The 20868-nt window shown below is 44.2% G+C and overlaps 1 protein-coding gene across 1 annotated transcript in view; it reads left to right on the forward strand.

Moving 5' to 3' along the window:
• Window positions 1-20868, forward strand: part of ATP13A4 (ATPase 13A4) — a 178474-nt gene that overhangs the window by 154016 nt on the left and 3590 nt on the right. Inside the window, exons 27-29 of the mRNA XM_088444816.1 lie at window positions 13153-13352; window positions 14553-14641; window positions 20641-20721. Of these exons, the coding sequence (XP_088300942.1) occupies window positions 13153-13352; window positions 14553-14641; window positions 20641-20721 (370 nt within the window). The remainder of the gene's footprint in view (window positions 1-13152; window positions 13353-14552; window positions 14642-20640; window positions 20722-20868) is intronic.

Raw genomic sequence — 20868 nt, forward strand, 5'->3', positions numbered from 1 at the left:
TGGTAAACACAATGATCCTTACACAAGAACCAATTTATTAAGGGATTACTGATCCTGTAAAAAAGGACATTATAGAAAAGCTCCTGCATAAGGAACCATCCCTATGGCTCGGGGTAAATGGCAATGTGTGAAAACACCCCTTCTCTTTAATTAACTGGGCAGCGACAGAGACTGGAAAAACAGCATCCCAGTTACACTGCACAAGGACTCCATGGATCTAGATGAAAAATGGGAAATTCCTTTGTCCCATAGTGAAGTTTTCAAAGAAGCAATTACTACCTGACAGTACATCCCTGGAGATGCACTGTCTGCTGCCTCCCCCAACCTAGTTTACATCCCTGGAGATGCACAGAGTGCCACCTGCCCTGTCCTTGGTTAAGTCCCTGGAGATGCAATGTCTGCTGCTTGCTCAACCTCGGCTACATCCCAGGAGATGCACTGTCTGCCACCTGCCCCAACCTCAGCTATGTCCCTGGAGATGCACTGGCTGCTGCCTGCTTGACCTCTGCTACATCCCAGAAGATGCACTGTCTGCCGCCTTCCCTGACCTCGGCTATGTCCCAGGAGATGCACTGTCTGCTGTCGGCTCAACCTTGGCCATGTCCCAGGAGATGCACTTTCTGCCATCTGCCCCAACCTTGGCTATGTCCCAGGAGTTGTACTGTCTACCACCTGCCCAGACCTTGGCTCCATCCGTCATCCTTGGAGATGCACTGCCTATTGCCTGCCCCAACATCGGCTATGTCCCTGGAGATGCACTGTGTTCCAACTACCTCAACGTCTGCTACATCCCAGGAGATGCACAGTTTGCTGCTTGCCCTGACCTCAGCTACATCCCAGGAGATGCATTGTCTGCTGCCTGCCTCCACCTCTATGTCCCTGGAATGCACTGTCTGCTGCCTGCTCGATCTTGGCTACATCCCAGGAGATGTACTTTCTGCCACCTGCCCTGACCTCGGCTACGTCCCAGGAGATGCACTGTCTGTTGCCTGCTCAACCTTGGCCATGTCCCAGGAGATGCACTTTCTGCCATCTGCCCCAACCTCGGCTATGTCCCAGGAGATGCACTGTCTGTTGCCTGTCCCAAACTCTATGTCCCAGGAAATGTACTGTCTGCCACCTGCCCTGACATCTCTCATCCCTGGAGATGCACAGCCTGCCGCCTGCCTCGACCTCGGCTACATCCCAGGAGATACACTATTGCCTGCCCCGATGTCAACTATGGCTCTAGAAAAGCACTGTCTTTCACCTGTCCCAAAGTCTACTACATCCCAGGAGATGCACTATTGATTCTTTTACTGAAATATATACATTACCCAATTATTAAAGTAAAAAAAATAATGGTGTCTTTCTTAAATATATGTGGATTTACTATGCATTAACCCCAAAACAGGAACATTGTGGAAGGAATAACAGCAAGGAATGGTAGGGCTAAAAGAAGCTTTATCCCTAAAAGGTCAACAGAGATGAGTTTAGTAATGGTGTACATAATATAATCTATTTGAAAACATAGAGGGCCTGATTGAGAGGGGCACACAAGCAGATAATGTTTTAAGTCTGTGCATATAAATAATTTGGGGTCCCCCTCCCAAGGATTAACCAGCCGTAATTCTTGTAGTTCTACAGGTGTCTGCATGCTGGGGTAGGCTTGCTGGGACCTGTAGACCCATCCACTGTAAAGAACAATATTTTTTTCTAACTTTAACACATTAACCCTGCACCAACCACCACCAGGAGTGCAGGGAATAGTCCAAAGCTGGTTAATCCTCAGGAGGGGGACCCCAATTTATTTTTGAGGTCCCTACTTTCTGAGAATTGCCAGCCCAGGGCTGACCTGGATAGGGTTGGTCTACATTATGGAAAAGGGACTCCAACTGTGTGTCTCGCTGCTATAATGTAATGGAAAATAGGATGGACCAAACACCGTTTTTTCCCCCTGATATTCCATGAGCAGACCAGGCTGAAAGGTTCAGGGCTGGTTATGGATTTTTTGGGGAGAAACCACACTGTTTTTCATATGCTTTTAACCTTGAAAAGCCAGCACAAATCATAGTGATCTGTGAATTGCTTCACCCAAAGTTGCCTGCCTCAGTCAGGTCTATTATTTGGGTGATTTATCAGTCAGATTTTTGTTATAATTTTGAGCATGTGACCATAGTTGCAGGAACCTGATTTAGAAAAAAAAGTAATGTGATCACATCCAAGATGGCGGAATTCATGTCCCAGAATAGTGGGAATTGCCAGGAGCAAAACACCAGCCAGGTGTGCAGGTGGATGACCATATACCTGGCCAGGAAAGACACAGATGATCGTGAGTTGACACAGCCTGGTAACAGGGACTCTGACCCTGATGTTTTGTTACATTAAGCATTTAATGATATATCACGTTACCATACGGTGGATCGCGTAGTGTGTACGGAGATGTAATATAATGTTCTATCATTATGCCGTGTTGCTGGGTTGGCACATTGTCAGTTATCCGCTTAAGACTCACTAATTGTGAGTCAGAGGAGGCAGGAAAAGGAGAGCCATGGGGGACCATAGGGTGCCAGGTGTGATGTGGGTGGTGGAGGGTTGATGTGGGCAGATAAAGGCATGACATGGGTACGCAGTGGCAGAGCTTCATGAAGGACCGAGAATTCAGGACAACACTCATCCGGGAGGACCAGGCTTACAGGCTCTTAACAGATTTTACCATTTCTGAAATGTCCAGAGAATTTCCAGATAAGTGGTAACCCTGCCCGGTGGACAACAGACTTTAAGTATTATGGCCCTGCAGCCCGAAATGTAACACAACACATTACATCAGCCTGTAACATACAGGAGTGGACACGTTCAATCAGTATTAGATTGCATGAGAGCATTTAGCAACGTAACAGTATATCACTGTAGTTCACCCTGTTGACTGGTTTGCATATAACATGTCTACATTTTATATATAGCTTGTCAAGGCATCATCCAGTTTGTATAATGGTGCCCAGAGGCATTGCCTGGTTTGGTGACATCTGATGAGGCACTCTCTGACCCCTTTCGCATGTCGAAGTGCGTAGCTCGTGCTTGCAAGACAACGCTGACTGGTGTCGCATTTTGTGGACATGACCGTGTGTCACACCCCATCCTAGTCACTCTGGGGGCTTGCTCAGCACTGGAGCTGCTGGGAAGCCCCTCTCAGCACAGTGTGGATGATGTGCACACGCGTCACCCATCACCCTGCTGCAGCGCTTCTTAGTGACACCATCCGAGGGAGTGATACCAAAATAGCAGAGCAGCTCTGCTATTTTGGTGACACCCAATGTGGCCTGCACCCCCTTAGTGACGCCACTGATAATTCTGTACCATCTTTTATCCTACCTGTCCTCTGTTTTCAGCCCTGCCAATATTACATTGGTGATCTTTCAGAATTCCGTTCTGGCCTCAAAGGGGGAGTGTTTGTTTACTATTCTTTCCCGATTTTAGTAGATCCTATTTAAAAGGTAAATATCGTTGAGGGGACATAAGTTTATTCAAAAGTATACTGTTGCATAAAATATATCGCGTATTGTTGTATTATTTTTCTGTTTATTTCATAAGCTCACTTTCATGAATACGAATACCTTTCACACATAGCCTAAATACCCGACTTTTTGCCTGGGCAGGTGCACCAACCCAGGACTACTGTATAATATGTGTGAAAGGGGCAGACCCAGGTTGGAGTCCCGGATCCACTGCCCTGCTCTGTACCAGGGGTGTGGACTGAGCCCCGTTAAATTAACAGGTTGATAGACCTGTGTATTTCCCAGGTCGTCAGTATGAAAGGGGTATAAGTAAAAATTTGTATATTCCCCTTTCCCTGAGGATGCTATTTATATTGCTCTTGTATTATCTTATCCTCTTTATTTTCTTTTTTTTTAATCTCTTTATTTATCATAGTAAATTTCAAAAATATCAACAGTACCATAACCAGAAACAAATAAAACATTTCTACTAATAAATGGGGGTTATCACTTATATTTTATTTTTATGTATGGGGTCATAACTGTTTATATTAAGAAAACAGTAATTTTTATACTTTCCATGATAATTATTTTCATTCGCTTTTCTTTCCTTTGCTATGTATTATAAGTATGTGTATTACATGTAATACAAGCCAAATTATTATGCAGTAATATAAGCCACATTGAGCAAATGATTCCTCTTATGACTGGTAGAAAATAGTGGCAGGACTAAACACATTTTATGTTTTTAATAGTTAATATCACCAACTGGTCAAAATGGGATGTAGTCGGCATCTGTCTAAATCCTGGCGCCGAAATCCTGGCACCAGTATCCCGACCACCAGAATCCCAAAGGTTAATATCAGCAGTTAAGGGAGGGTTAGGGTTAGGCACTAGGGAAGGGGGGGGGGTTTAGGCACTGGGGAGGGTTAGGATTAGGGTGCGGGGAGGGGGAGGTTAGGTTTAGGCACCGTGGAGGGAGGGTTAAGGTAGAGGTTAAGGTTAGTGCTAGCATACTTACCTATGGGTGTTGGGATGCCGTTGTCGGTATTCTGACCAGCGGCATCCCGACCGCTGGCAATTCATACCCAACCCGGTCAAAATACACAGAGAAGCGGTCTACGAAAAAGGATACTGCTATAAAGCCAGGCGCTCTCCACATCTTGTTGATATAACAGTTGGTATTTGCATTTGGGTGATGCACCATCTTCATGCTTTTCTGTTGCTCTTTTTGTTGGTATTTTGCAAAGAATACCCACAATTTTTGCAGCATCTGTAGACTGACAATTTGTCTGTGAAGACTGAAATCACTGAATAACTGGTTCAGGCCAAAGGATTAAAAATTACGTTCAAAGAAAGCTTACAAGTATTGAAATAATATTAGTGCCTGTTGCCTCTTATAAGTGAATTACCAGTTAAATGTTAAAGTTTATTTGAGTTTTTCCACAGAAACTGCATGCTAACGTGTGCTACAGGGACCTTCTGTATTTTGCGCAGTAAACTTACAAACATGTTTTTGTATTGTTGTAAATGGTGTATTTTTAGATTTGTGTTTTTTTAACCACCAGGCTCCATGAAAGCATATGCCTAAAATTGTATTTCATTCTGTAGATTATTAATTTTTGCAAAGAAAACGTAAATAGAATAAAAAAAATAAATACATACAAATATTCCTATATTGCGCAGTATTAAATATGGCAAATAAAAGTCCTGGTGATATCTGTTTTTTGTTGTCTAGGAGATCTCTTCCCAAAGGTTTCTGTGCATACATAAAAAGAGATCGGAGGTGCACAATGGTAAAGTGCATTTAAAAAGTCAAATCTTACTGAAAAACGATTAAGAACCACTCACATATAAAGTAGTGATATATACAAATATCACAAGCAGCGCATGACTTGATCAGATTTGACTTTTTAAATGTACTTCACAATTGTGGGCCTCCTATCTCTGTTTATGTGTGCACAGAATTAAAAATGTATATCTTTGCCTCCTACAATGGGCTCCATTTCCCATCCATAAGATAGATGGTGATGGGCACAGGGGAAAATTGCAGGACTTGGCAGGTGTGGTGGCATGGCCAGGGGAGAGGGATTCTCCATCTTTGGGCTTCAGCAAGGAACCGGCTTCAGCTGGTTCCTTGTGAAGACCGCAACAGAAACAGAAATGTTACTATACAGTAATTGCACATGTAATCTCCTTAAAAAAATAAACTCTTGCAGGATAAATACATTTCACACAAACAGGACAGGACAGGACAAAATTGTGTTTTTTTGGAGAAAAAAAAGACTGTTCTGCTACATATATGAAATACTTGGAGCTCCATTTATTAGCTATACATATTCCCTTTAGCACTCGCTAAAGGGGTTATGTCATCTTTTCAATATTTAACAAACAGCGGATTACCACTGTTTGTCACTGTATCGCTCTCCTTTTAAATGGCAAAAGCGATATGGTCCCCATGGGGTAAAACGGTCATGCACATACGCAGACTGACTCATGCATACGCATAACATATAAACCAATCGCTTGCAGCGTTAGGCTACCAGCACCTGAGCTGAGGATGCTGATGAGGAAGGGGACATTGCTGGACCTCACCGGCATGGTAAGCAAAGCTGCATACCGGTAGCATGTTTGTTTGTATCACTGTGATACTAAATGAAATATGCCGCTGGTATTTATATGTTGATAAATGGGGCCCTATGAATATCAGAATACTCTATCAACCATGTGTGTACACAAAATGGCCTCAGGCTACAGATGCAAACTTTCTATGAGCATTCCTGCACACTGCAGACCACCACCACCACCTCTAAAAACTATTATATATATATCAAAATATATATCCATATATTATTTATCAAAGAATACACTTACGACTATTAATCACTGACCTTTCCAGAACTACGGCTGCCTGCGCATTTCCTCTCCAACTGCACAATCGAATGCCAGGGCTGTAGCTCCCGACATGGGTGCCTCTACACTCAGTAGTACGCCCCCACCTTAATGCAGTTATTAATGAACGGGATGCAAGCCCCAGCCTGTGGTCCATAACCGCCGTGAAGGCTCATGCTTGCTGAAGATTGCGGCCTCATGATGGCAATGGCACACTGATTGGTAGGTACTATTTAAGGTATGGTGTCTTTGCTGAGACATGCGGGAGTAAACAATGTTCCATATCTTCATGTTACTCAAGGTTCCTTCAGAGTCCTTTTGCAGCAACATTTGCACAATTCATTGAACACTTTCAGTCTTTTGGTTGGATTGTGAACTTTCCCAAGTCCAAGTTTACTCCATATCAAAGAATGGTGTTCTTGGTCTCTTATTCGACACCCACTGTCAGCGGGTATTTCTTCCCCCACAGAAGGTTCAGGACCTCCAGTCAATGGTTCGGTCACTTCTGCATTTGACTTATGTCTCTGTCCTTTGGTGTATGCAACTGTTGGGAAAAATGTCATAAGAAAATACAAATAGGAACTGCCCCTCTGCGCCTTATATTAAAACAAGGAATAACACTTATCTTTTGATTATAAAGTCTGTAATTTTCTTTAGACCACAATATTCGCAATTACTTGTAATAATGGGAAGTGTATCCCGGTAATGGCACATGTAAAAATATAAATATACAAAATCTAGTGCTGCATGTTCACAAGTAATGTCTCTTTAAAACATAAAATTATATATCAGCATCATCTCTCCAGTAAACAACAAGAAATTATTCCAAAAAGAGATGAAAAAATAGTACAATTTAATTGAAGAAAATCCAAATCACGCAGTCCAAGCAAAGACAATGCGATGTTTACAACTGATACATAATGGATGCAAAAATTGTAAATATCGCATTGTATTTGCCTGGACTTGGGATCCCTCCCTGATTTTGCTATGGCATTATTTAGTTCTTTATATGTCTGTAGATTTTGGTTCTTTTTTTGATTCTATACTTCCTCCATGCAGCTTTGCTAAACAAAAACTGAAGAGCTGCTGGAGGGGGAAGGTGGGAGGGGTTAGAGTTTGTTTTTAACTCTTTTAGTGCCAAACACCTTGAGCCACACTCTAACCCAGCTGTAATGCAGTGTCCCCCAAATGCAGATGGACTCCTAGGAAGGGAGTTTACTGTGAGTAAAAAATAAAATTTTTTATTGATTAAATATTTTGCTTGTTTTTGGAGTGTTCCTGGAAAAACAACCACCATTATTTTCCCCCTTTTTCAGGGGAGGCTCCCAACTCCAGGTGTTTTGTTTGACAGGTGCGTGCGGCGGCACAATGAAGGCCACCATAAACATTATCAGTGCCATCAACCTGCACCAGTTACCCCTTTCTCCATGTACTCATCAGGAGTACATCTTTAAATCTAGCATGCAGGAGCAGTCTGCTCTTCTATTCCAAGGACTGAGGGAGACTGTTGCCAAACTGCCTGGTCTGGAAACAGATATGGCAAAAGCCGCACAGCCCTCCAGCAGTAGAACCATTCCCCAGCACTGGTTAGGCAGATCTCATTCATGGCCAGGGCATAAGAAGTTCGCACATGAAGCAGCCCCCTTGCGGAGCTCAGCCTGCTGCGATGCAAGTGACTATACTGTGATTTTTTGCCAGATAATTGCCGAGATGCCACATATTTAGTTATGAAAATGTTGCCATTGTCTTTTCGATCATACCTTCTTGAATCTCACACCAACAGTTTTCTGGTTGTGCTGCATTTGGAGTAGGTAGTTGACAGGCATTTCAAGTGCTTGTTTTTTAATATAAAAAACTTGTTCAAATACTAATTGGAGTGATACAAAAAATATATATATATTTATTTTGAAAACAATGTTGTATGTGTGGTAATACTTAGAATTAATATTGATTTTTGTGCATGCTTTTTCTATAAGGTAAATCAATGTTATTATGTTTGATCATTTTTACAAAATTATAAGGGTTATCTCCATGAGTGTGTCGGTTAAGATAAATTAAGGGCTTTTTTTGTGTATACAAACATACTAGGTTGGGAAACGTGGCCAAAGTATGATGGGGTTTTTCGTGTTATAGACAAATGATTTTCCCCATTAATAAGGTCTGGCTTCACAGGAAATATATGCATCCACAATACTTGTAAGGTGCTGAGAAACGGATAAGAATCACATGTTCCAGACTATTGTTTAAATGTTCACAATTTCTAGATAACATTTGCAGGTAATTTGGCAACAATAGAAGCTTTTGTGTTACTAAAGGAATATTGACATTTCACAGTAACTGTTGGAAATGTGTTAGTACTGTATATGGTTGAATCAAATTGGCTGTTAACATTAGCTTGGTGTGTATAGGAGTCTTTTTTTAGATGCAGAGATCCTGAAGTCATTTTAAATGAGTTAATTACAAATAAAAGATGTTTACAAAATGAAAGCAGAGAAACACTCATATCATTTGTGGGCAATGAAAGTGGTTATAAAACCAATGTATTAGTAAAACAGCAAAGTGAGCTAATAATTGCATCTGCAGTTGTTCGAAGTGCACAGATGATCGATGGTTCACTATATCAATCATTATTTGTGTCACGTTCTGCGTAAGCCCAGAGCTACTCAGACAAGGTGCCTCAAATTTACAACTATAACACGTATGTGCTGTGTTCAGACACACCCATGGCACACTCATGCGAACACTCCCCGACTCCACCCGGAAATTCACAATGGTCTACTCGGGCCTTTACGATGAAAGAGAAATTGTGATTGCCGTCTCATTGTCCAGGCTGCGCGAGCGCAGTGAGGCACTCCTCTGTGTTTTGCGCATGTGCAGTGAACAAAAATTACTCCATTGCCAAAACATCTGTTTAAGCGTACAAGCCTGAATCAGGCCCATAGAACACAGATGCACGTCTTACACATTTTCAGTAATATTAATTGAAATTATTGTATTTTGAAGATTTTGTCTTTTTAAATTTTAGGATTGCTACAAAAATGTATTTCTTAGCTGGAATATGAGGTTTCAGGGCTAAGAATAGGTGTACATTTTGGTCTGCAGTATGTTTGGAGTCAAGATTTGCATTCAGACTAGTAATGTTTTACTTTTTATGGGCTAAAATCAGGGGACCTGAATCACAGGCGCAGGTTATTTGCGTGCGCTCGCTCTGAATCAGCGCATCCCTATTTTTTTTAATTCCAGCCTCCAGGCTGCTCGCACAGCTGTGGGTGACAACCCACAGCTTGTGTGAGCGGCCTGGCGATGGTCGTGATTATCGCGACCATCGGTATTGCAAGGAGACCCTTGTGGTAGGGTCTCAGCACTCGCAATGCCAAGTGGACTTCCAGCTCTAATAGAGCCGGAAGTCCACTACTGACATCACGAGTGATGTCAGTAGGGCCGCCCACAAACTGCAGGCGTTCCTTCGGGATTGCCTCCGTTTTTTCAGCCATCCCCCCTACCCGCCTACAAAACAGGGCGAGCTGTCGATCAACATCGACAGCCACAGCGTTTTGCTGCGAGCTCAGGAGCGAGTGAAGGTCTCACTCGCTCCGGGGCTTGCGCACCGACCCGCTTGCAAGCGCTATGCACTCGCAAGTGGGTCTGAATCAGGCCCAGAGTTTCATCTGATGAATTGCCTGTAATTAAACACATTGAGTTAGGTGATCTAGTAAGTGGATTTGTGTGTGTGTATATACCTTACAGTAAGTGCGGTGCAGCCATATTTAATTAGAGTGGTGGTATACTTGATTCAAGGATATCACCAGGGCCCTAAAGCTTAAGGTCCTTAGTTAATAACAGGGAGATCACAAATTTAGAGTCCCCTGTGTCATAGTTAACACCAGCCCAGGCAGACCAGTACATGGTTGTTGTGGGGCAGTGGCGTAACTAGGATCTTTGGCGCTCAGAGCAAGATTAAAAATGTCGCCCCCCCCCCCACTGTGTGCATGTGCCGAAGGGGTGGGGAGAAAAAGTGGGTGTGGCCATTGAAAAATGGGGCATGTCAACATATGCCACCATTTCTCGTCACTCTTGGAACATTCTTTGCATCCCATATGCACCTTAATGCCCCCAGTAGTAGTGCCCCTTATACAATGCCCCCAGTAGTAGTGCCCCTTATGGAGTGCCCCTTATGAAGTTCCCTCAGTAGTAGTGTCCCTTACACATAAGGCACACAAAACTATACTTGCCTGAATCCCCGCTCCTGCGCTCGCCGCTGTCCACTCCTCCCGCTCAGCACTATGGGAGAGACGTCTCTCCCTTCACCCACTGCGGGAGCTGGAAGACAGAGCTCATGAGTGAGTTCCAGCCCGGCTCTAGCCCTGGGTGCAACAGCCAATAAGAATCTGTCTGAGTCTTATTGGCTGCTAAAAAAAACACTCCGCTGCTGGGTAGTACATTCACTGTCATTGAATGTACTACCTGGCGCCAGCAGCGTTGTGTTTGTTTTACTGTGTAGTGCCACAGAACATATTGATCTGGATGGCGGCCATCACGCCCCCCCCCCCCCCACTCCATGCCACCACTGTATTAACATGAATTATTAACATTGACATGTATTCATTCATGTTAAAGATTTATTTGATTATTTTGGGATTGCTGAACTAACTGATCATTGAATTTGGTGAAAAATCAGTCATTTAGTCCTTTTGTACTAACAGCTGCATTAGTTTTTTCATGCTGTAAAATTACTGTCCCTCAGTAGTGAACACTGGCATGGCCTTTTTTGCACAAAAGACCCCGCCACTAATGGTAGCAGTTTCTACTATCGCTCGCCATCCTAAATCATTATGCCTGACAGAGGCGGGCCTAGGCATAGGCAATCTAGGCAATTGCCTAGGGGCATGCATTCCAAGCCTAGGGCCGGCTCAGCTTGACAGCTAGCAGTGGCGGGACATGGACGGGCGGACAGCGTCAGTGGCTCTCCTTTGGCTGCCTTACCGTGATCGGAGCTCTCAGCTCAGCTCCTTTCAAGCGGCAGCTCATACAGCTAGCAGCAGCTGCAGTGGGGAGCAGATGCAGTGAGGGCAGCAGGCAGTAACAAAAATGGCCACTGGAGGAGGGCTGCTGCACATGCCCAGCCACAGCTCCTCCCATGGGCCTTTGCGGAATCCAGCAGGCTGAGCCTGTCTGCAAAGAGACACACAGTTGAGCTGAGCATAGTAACTGCAAAGTCCAGGGAGACTGAGGTGATGAGATCACAGTTTTATTAGCCAAGTGAGTGCTGCGCAGGAGGTGCGGGGAGGTTGGGGTGTAACAATGTGAGGCATAATGTGTAAGGGGCATTACTGTGTGGCATTGTGTATAAGTGCATTACTAATGTGTGACATAATGTGTAAGGGATATTACTCTGTGGCATTATGTGTACAAGGTGCACTACTTGTGGCGTTAAGTGTATAAAAGACACTACCATGTGGTGTAATGTGAATAAGGAGCAATACGGGGTTTTGTAATTGAATAACTACTGTGTGTTATGGGAATAAGGGACACTATTGTGATGCGTAACGTGTATAAGGTAAAGGGGTACTATTGTGTGGCATAACATGACTAAAGGACACTAGATGTCGTGTAATGTGAATATGGGACACTACTGTGTGACGTAACATGAATAAGGGACACTATCCTGTGATGTAATGTGAATAAGGTTGCACTACTGTGTGGTGTAATTTGAATTGGGGTTACTATTGTGCGGCCAGCACTCGCTGTACCTATTTAAAATATGGGGGGTGGGAGCACCAATATTCTTACTGGCACAGGGCACCAAAATGTCTAGTTACATCTCTCTGGATGATTATTGCTAGAGGGGTAATGGGTGTTGCTGGGTGGAACTAGTGGCAGTGTTAGGGGGCTCCAGCCAAAATCTTGCCTAGGGCTTCAATTGATTTGGGCCGGCCCTGATGCCTGAGCATGATTACGAGCAAAAGACTGACCCCCTGATACAGATTACACATTGTAATTAGAGATGTGAGCCAACCTCCATGTTTTTGTTTTGGATCTCGATTAACTTTTGGATCTGTATTAAATTGGAAAAAAAATCCATGGGGTCCTTCTATGGCTCAACCAGCACCGAGCACCTAAGCTGGTCCTGGTTGTGTAAAATGAGGGGGGAAAACAACATTTATTTTACACAACCAGCACCGGGCTCCTTAGCCATTCTTGGTTGTTTAAAATATGGGGGATAAATTACGCTTTCTAGCTGGGATGTAATGCCACAGCCAGGGGAAACGCTTATATTGTTACCCCTGACCGAAGCATTCCACATCCAGCGGTCTGTTACCATGGTAGTGTCTGCTGGTTGGATCCGACAGTCTGCACTCCAAAACACACAAGAGATCTGACATTGCAAAGGTGTTTTGCCCTGTTTTTGAATCTGGAGCAGGTGAAAAGATCCGAGCCAGGACCCGGATCTACCCAGAGCAGGTAAGTTCGGGTGGGTTCGGTTTCCAGGAAACTGAATACGCTCATCTCTAGTTGTAATGTCCAGTACTGTATTGTTTCAGTTGATTATGGCTGAAAATTATCATCTTCATCTATTGTGCTAGTATAGATGATAAAACCTTAAATAATTCACTTCCCAAAGAACATGGGTAATAAAAAAAAATGCCAGCACATTCTCACGGTGGATAATTGATTATGGTGCTTTATTCAAATTAATGGATGCTACAAATTTGTAGAAACACTTATTTTATGTTTTCTTACAAAATCTTCAAAAATTATAATACACTTTTTTATTTTCTAACCACAGGGCCTGCAATCCAGTTAATGAGACTTACTCGTATAACATAAGTAGTAGTAGTAATTCTACTACACAGGGCCAGCCTGCACAGTCTGAGTTCCAGAGCTATGAAAACACCACTGTTTGGCTGCTGGGCACTTTAAATTGTCTAATTATTGCTTTTGTATTCTCAAAAGGAAAACCATTCAGACAGCCTATATATACAAACTGTAAGTATGACTTCTTATCCAACTGAATGGGAATTATCAAACGCTATTTTAATATAGGTTTCCAGTTAAAAATGCTCCCTGACTACTCTCTACAACTACAGTAGTTTATGTTTGAATATTTATTGGTTGTTTCCTTACAGTGACTGTGTTTAGTTTATCAGCATCAATACACTAGTATCAAGCAGGGCCAGATTAACAATGGGGCAGATGGGACTTTTACAGCCCCAGGCCTCCACATCAAAATAGACCCATCATCATGATAGCATAATGACCAGCCACCCAGCTGGCCACACAATCAGCCATCATTCACAATTATTTAATTTGTATTTCTATTTTCCTCAAAAAATACTGCAATTTTTCTACATACAGGTATTTAGGGAGACCTTAGGACTGACGGTGTAGGAGGTGTATATCATGACATGGCACTGGTCACACCACCTCCACTTTGAACAATAGATCTGTGATCATTTTAAATAATAATACATTTATTGTAGAACTGCTCTAATAAATAATGAATCAAACTGCTAAGGCAGAAATACAGAAGAAGAATAATTTTGATATTTAATCTAAAAAAAATCTACATAACAAATCATAATATACATGTACATAAGCACAATTAAAGAATATATTTTGTATTATACCCCTTTTACACCAGAGCAAAAACCTGGGTTTTTGCTGGGTCTACCCAGGTCGCAGCTCAGTGTAAAAGGGTCCCTGAAAAATAACCTGGGTCAAGTGGCCCTGCAATCCAACCCAGGTAGCTACCAGGGATGGACCCGGGTAATGGTGCAGTGTAAACGGTGCAACCCGGGTTATCTGACCTGGATCATGCCTAAAATTAGTTGATTGGTGGCTGTGGAGCAGTCACCTCCCACTTTTAATGACCTTACAGGTTTAGCAGGGCAGACCTGAGTTCTGTGTGAACAGGGCTGACCTGGGAGTAACCCAGATGAAAGGTGCAGTGTAAATGGGTCTGACCTGGGTCTGACCAGGGTTGGAACCATGTCCAAAAACCCAGGTTGGACCTGGGTTTTTGGTGGAAAAGAGGTATTAGTGTCTTAGATCTTGGTTTGTAGTTTTCTGCATGATTAATGTATGCTTTGTTATACAGGATAATGATAGAGCAATACAGAAGTACCGTAGCATTTAAATTAAGGGATTTGTCAGAAATTACCTAATTTTTTTTTTCTTCTTTTCCAGATTTCTTTGTAATAACAATTATAATCCAGTTTTCAGTTTGTCTGTTTCTGCTATTTGCAAATATTGATAACTTATATATTGCTATGGACGTGAGTATTACAGTATTTTCATAGAATGCACAATACCTACCTACGTGTTTTCATATGCTTTGAGAATTAGAAAACATAGCAAGGTTAAATGTTAAGCTGGCCATCCACTATACAATTTTCTGTCAGATATCTGTCAAGTCTGGCTGGTTGGAATGAAAACCTGGTAATGTATGGGAGCAAATGACAGTCGATCATATGGTTTTAAAGACTGAAAAAAAAAAATGTTCAAATTGGTTAAATTTGTGTGTTTTACCCAATTTTTTTTTTCAGTCTTTAAAACCATATGATCGACTGTCATTTGCTCCCATACATTACCAGGTTTTCATTCCAAACAGCCAGATTGGACAGATATCTGACAGAAAATTGTATAGTGGATGCCCAGCTTTTCTTCTAAATTATTTAAAGTTCAATAATCTACTCCTTTAGTGGAATAGACAAAATAGTGATAAGAACACTGTATAATGAAAACATTCAGAAGGACATTGAGTCACTGAAAGGTCAATTTGGAACAGAATGTCATTAGTTTAAAACTTGATCAGTTGATAAAGTTAGCCGCCTCGGTGAAGTCCTGTTAATGGATTATCATTTGGGCTAACTGCACATAGCAGCAAAGGTTTAAGCAGTCCCCTGTGTGATAATATGGAAAGATATCCCTGCATAGAAATCTTAACATTGCAGATGATGTAAACTGTTAATTGCACATGGACTATAATATGTAGGGGTGTGCACCAGCCACTTTTCGTGTTTTGGATCTGGATCTTTCTTCGTGTTTTGGATCTGGATTGGTTTTGCCAAAACCACCCCTCCGTGTTTTGGGTTCTGGGTTTTGTGTTTTGGATCTGTATTTTTTGAAAAAAAGCATAAAAACAGCTAAAATCACAGAATGTGTTGGTTTTTCTGCTCCTATGCTATTATAAACCTCAATAACCTTAATTTCCACTCATTTCCAGTCTATTCTGAACACTGAACACCTCACAATAGTGTTTTTATGTCCAAAAGGTTGCACTGAGGTAGCTGGATGACTATTCTAAGCGACACGAGTGGGCGGCACAAACACGTGGCCCATCTAGGAGTGACACTGCAGTGGCAGACAGGATGGCAGTTTGAAAAACTAGGCCCCAAACAGTACATAATGCAAAGAAAAAAAAGAGGTGCAGGATGGAATTGTCCTTGGGTCCTCCCACCCACCCTTATGTTGTATAAACAGGACATGCACACTTTAACAAACCAATCATTTCAGCGCCAGGGTCTGCCACATGACTGTGGCTGAAATGATTGGTTTGTTTGGGCCCCCACAAAACAAGCTGGCAATTAATCTGTCCCTGCACAAACTGGCTCTACAGAGGCAAGATGTCGTCCTCATCCACCGATTCCTCACCCTCTTCAGTGTTGTGTACATCCTCATCCTCACAGAGTATTAACTCGTCCCCGCTGGAATCCACCACCACAGGTCCCTCTGTACGTTCTGGAGGCTGGTCTCCCTTGAAGAGTTGATAATTCATTTTTATGAACATCATCTTCTCCACATTTTGTGGAAGCAACCTCCTACGCCTTTCGCTGACAAGGTTCCCAGCTGCACTAAACACTCTTTTGGAGTACACACTGGAGGGGGGGCAACTCAGGTAAAATAGAGCCAGTTTGTACAGGGGCCTCCAAATTGCCTCTTTTTCCTGCCAGTACAGGTACGGACTGTCTGACATGCCTACTTGGATGCTGTCAATGGTGACAGCATCATCTGCAGTGACAGTAGACATGTCAGAATTGTTGCCAGGTCCTTCAGTCCGGACCAGATGTCCAAACTTGGTCCTGCCTGCCCTGCATCACCACCAGCGGGTTGCTTAGGATACCTAAGTTTTTTCCTGGCAGCCCCAGTTGCGGGAGAAAATGAAGAAGGAGCTGTTGACGTGTCACGCTCCGCTTCAGCTGACAGTGTTTTCACCAGCAGGAGACACCATATAGGCTTTAAACCTAGGATCGAGCACGATGGCCAAAATGTAGTGGTCTGATTTCAACAGATTGACCACCCTGGAATCCTGGCAAAGCGAATGAAGGGCTTCATCCACAAGTCCCACATGCCAAGCGGAATCGCTCCGTCTTAGCTCCTCCTTCACTTTCTCCAGCTGCTTCTGCAAAAGCCTGATGAGGGAAATGACCTGACTCAAGCTGGCAGTGTCTGAACTGACTTCACGTGTGGCAAGTTCGAAGGGCTGGAGAACCTTGCAAAACACGGAAATCATTCTCCACTGCACTTGAGTCAGGTGCATACGCCCTTCTTTGCCTATGTCATAGGTGGATGTATAGGCTTGAATGGCCTTTTGCTGCTCCTCCATCCTCTGAAGCATATAGAGGGTTGAGTTCCACCGCATCACAACCTCTTGCTTCAGGTGATTGCGGGGCAGGTTCAAGAGTGTTTGCTGGCGCTCCAGTCTTTGGCACGCAGTCGCTGAATGGCGAAAGTCGCCAGAAATTTTTCGGGACACCCAAAGCGTCTCCTGCACGCCCCTGTCGCTTTTCAGAAAATTCTGCACCACCAAGTTTGTGTGAGCAAAACATGGGACATGCTGGAATTTGCCCAGATGTAATGCCCGCACAATATTGGTGGTATTGTCAGATATCACAAATCCCCAGGAGAGTCTAAGTGGGGTAAGCCACTGGGCAATGATTTCCCTCAGTTTCTCTAAGAGGTTGTCGGTGGTGTGCCTTTTACTGAAACCGGTGATACACAGCGTAGCCTGCCTTGGAACGAGCTGGCATTTCTGAGATGCTGCTACTGGTGACGCTGCTGTTGTTGCTGCGTAAGGTGATACATCTACCCAGTGGGTTGTCACAGTCATATAGTCCTTAGTCTGCCCAGTTCCACTTGTCCACATGTCCGTGGTTAAGTGGACATTGGGTACAACCGCATTTTTCAGGACACTGAGGACACTTTTTCTGATGTTTCTGTACAGTCTCGGTATCACTTGCCTAGTGAAGTGGAATCTAGACGGGATTTGGAACCGGGTACACACTACCTCCAACAATTGTCTAAATCCCACTGCACTAATGGCGGATAATGGACGCACGTCTAACCCCAACATAGCAGTCAAGGCCTCAGTTATACGTTTTGCTTTAGGATGACTGCTGTCGTACTTCATCCTCCTCGCTAAGGACTGTTGGAGGGTCAATTGTTTAGTAAAAGTAGTGGTGTTCCTACTTCCTCTCTGGGATGATGAACGACTCCCAACAGCAGCAGTGGCCGCTGTAGGCGTAGCAATGCAGGATCCTCCGGAGGAATCCCGTATAGGAGAGTCAGTCATGCCAGTGACATGGCCTGCAGGACTACTTCCGATCCTGACTAAGGAGGAAATTGACGAGGAGGGAGTTAATGGTGTGGTTTGCAGGCGCTTGGATACAACAGAACAACGGGATTTAGGTGTCCCTGGACTGCTTACGGTCTTAGCCAAAGTTTCTGAACTTGACAGTAACTTATTATGAATGCGCTGCAGGTGCCGTATAAGGGAGGATGTTCCTAGGTGGTTAACGTCCCTACCCCTACTTATTTCACCTTTACATATGGTACATATGGCAAGACAGTTGTTGTCCGGATTTGGATAGAAATATTGCCAGACCAAAGAGGTGGAATGTTTGGTCTTCTGCCCAGGCATGACCGTGATGGGCTTTTTCATCCCACGGACAACACCTGTTCCCCCGGAGCCTGATTTAAACAAACCACATCACCATCAGAATCCTCCTCGCCAACTTCCTCCTCAGCGCCAGTTACACCAGTATCCTCATCCTGTTGTACTTCAACAGTGACATCTTCAATTTGCATATCAGCAAGTGGACTGTGGGTGCTCCTTTCAGCACTTGCAGGGGGCGGGCAAATGGTGGAAAGAGCCACCTCTTCCCGTCCAGTGCTGGGAAGGTCAGGCATCGCAACCGCCACCACACTTGGGACCTCATTCAGAGCTGGTCGCACAGAGCGTGCGGTCAGTCTGAATGAGGGGAGGACCTCTTGAATTTTCAAGAGGTCCTCCTTTGCGGTGGTAAGGCTGTGGGTTAACACTCACAGCCTTACGACCGCCTAAGGTGATGGTCGCGATGGTCAAGACCATCGCGACCATCGGAGCTTACAACGAGACCCTATGGTAGGGACTCCCTTGTCATAAGCCCCGGAGAGCTTCTGGCTCTGTCTGAGCTGGAAGCTCTCCACTGACATCACTAGTGATGTCAGTGGGGCTGCCCCCAAACGGTAGGCGTTCCCATGGGAATGCCCCCGTTTGGGCTACCACCACCCCGGCCCGCCTTCCAAACGGGTGAGCTGTCAGTCAACATCGACAGCTCGCCCCCTTTGGATCGAGACCCGCTACGACCGGCGCTGTCAGCCGTCGTGCACATGCTCTGTGGGAGGCCATCGACCCGGTCCGACTGCATCGGCGCTAACGAACGGGTCTGAATGACCCCCTTGGACCCTCTACTATGACATTGGGCATCGGCCTTGGCAGACGACGTTGATGGCATGTTATCGTCTATGTCATGACTAGTGGCAGCAGCTTCAACACTAGGAGGAAGTGGTTCTTGATCTTTCCCTATTTTATTTTTATCGGAGAAAGTTTGGTCCTCCATTTATGTTATATTGATATATACGTGCGGCTAAGGTGCACACAAAAGCAGAAAATATTTTTTTATTTTTGTTGGAGACTAGTGCACTTTGTGGGTTACACCACCCTTTAAGAAATGAGCCAGCCGGCTCTTTACTTATGGGACACAGGCGCTGCTTTGTTGATGCACGTGCAGCTACAGTGCACACAATTCACAAAGACAGAAAAAAAATAATTTTTTATTTTTTGTGGAGCGCACTTTGGGGGTTACACCACCCTTTAACAGACAGACGCACGCTTGTCGCTGCTGCTTTGAGGATGCAGGTGCATAGCCCACACAATTCACAAACACAGAAAATATTTTTTTATTTTGTTTGGAGTGCACTTTGGGGGTTACAGCACCCTTTAATGGTCAAGCCAACCAGCCCTTTACTTATGACACAGGCGCACGCTTGGCGCTACTTTGTTGATGCACGTGCTGCTACTGCGCACACAATTCACAAACACAGAAAAAATATTTTTCTTTTGCTCTTGGGGGAGCACCCCTGATGGACAGAGCACCCCCTAGACAACACTACAGCACCCCTTTAGGACTGGGACACTGCACAGGACTTTGGAGTGGACACAGCCCCTATGGACAACAGCAGCACAGCACAACACAGCCAGCCCCTATGGACTTTGGAGGAGTGGACACAGCCGCTATGGACAACAGCAGCACAGCACAACACAGCCAGCCCCTATGGACTTTGGAGGAGTGGACACAGCCCCTATGGACAACAGCAGCACAGCGCAACACAGCCAGCCCCTATGGACTTTGGAGGAGTGGACACAGCCCCTATGGACAACAGCAGCACAGCACAACACAGCCAGCCCCTATGGACTTTGGAGGAGTGGACACAGCCCCTATGGACAACAGCAGCACAGCACAACACAGCCAGCCCCTATGGACTTTGGAGGAGTGGACACAGCCCCTATGGACAACAGCAGCACAGCACAGCACAACACTACACTGCACTACACAACACTACACTACACAGCCCAGCCAGCCCTAACTTCCACCCTCCCTCTTCACTGTCCACAGCCGAGTGAGAAAATGGTGCCGACGCGGGTACCTTATATAGAATCCAAAACCCGCGAGACCCGGAAGGCGGGATGATGACTTTTTGCCTCGATTTCAGATCCGAGTCAGGCGGGAAAAGTCGAACCTGACTCGGATCGGCCTCGGATCGGGGGGATTCGGATTTCAGAAATCCGAACCCGCTCACCCCTAATATGTATGCAGGATATCAGCAATTCTCGTGCATCTTGGTGCAAAATAATTTGACTAGTAATTAGTATATTAAAATCATCTGATCTTTAATATTTTATAGTAATCAGTTAAAATTTTAGTTTATATGTGTTTATCATTGTTTCCTCTAGCTCGTATGTACCCCACTCCTGTGGAGAGGTGTTATTATAATTATGCTGCTCATCATATTGACGGTTTCCTATATTTCAGAGGTAAGTGACCTGCTGAGCCAAACCAAGACACTGATGTACAGTAGTGCTGGTTTCTAATCTGACATGATTCACACTGTGTATATTATTAGGAGAGACAAATCTGGAGAATATAAGTGGAATAAGACAAATACGTACTGTAGATCTATA

Source organism: Taudactylus pleione, unplaced genomic scaffold (genome assembly GCF_031769625.1).
Source record: "Taudactylus pleione unplaced genomic scaffold, aTauple2 ptg000372l, whole genome shotgun sequence".
Taxonomy (NCBI): domain Eukaryota; kingdom Metazoa; phylum Chordata; class Amphibia; order Anura; family Myobatrachidae; genus Taudactylus; species Taudactylus pleione.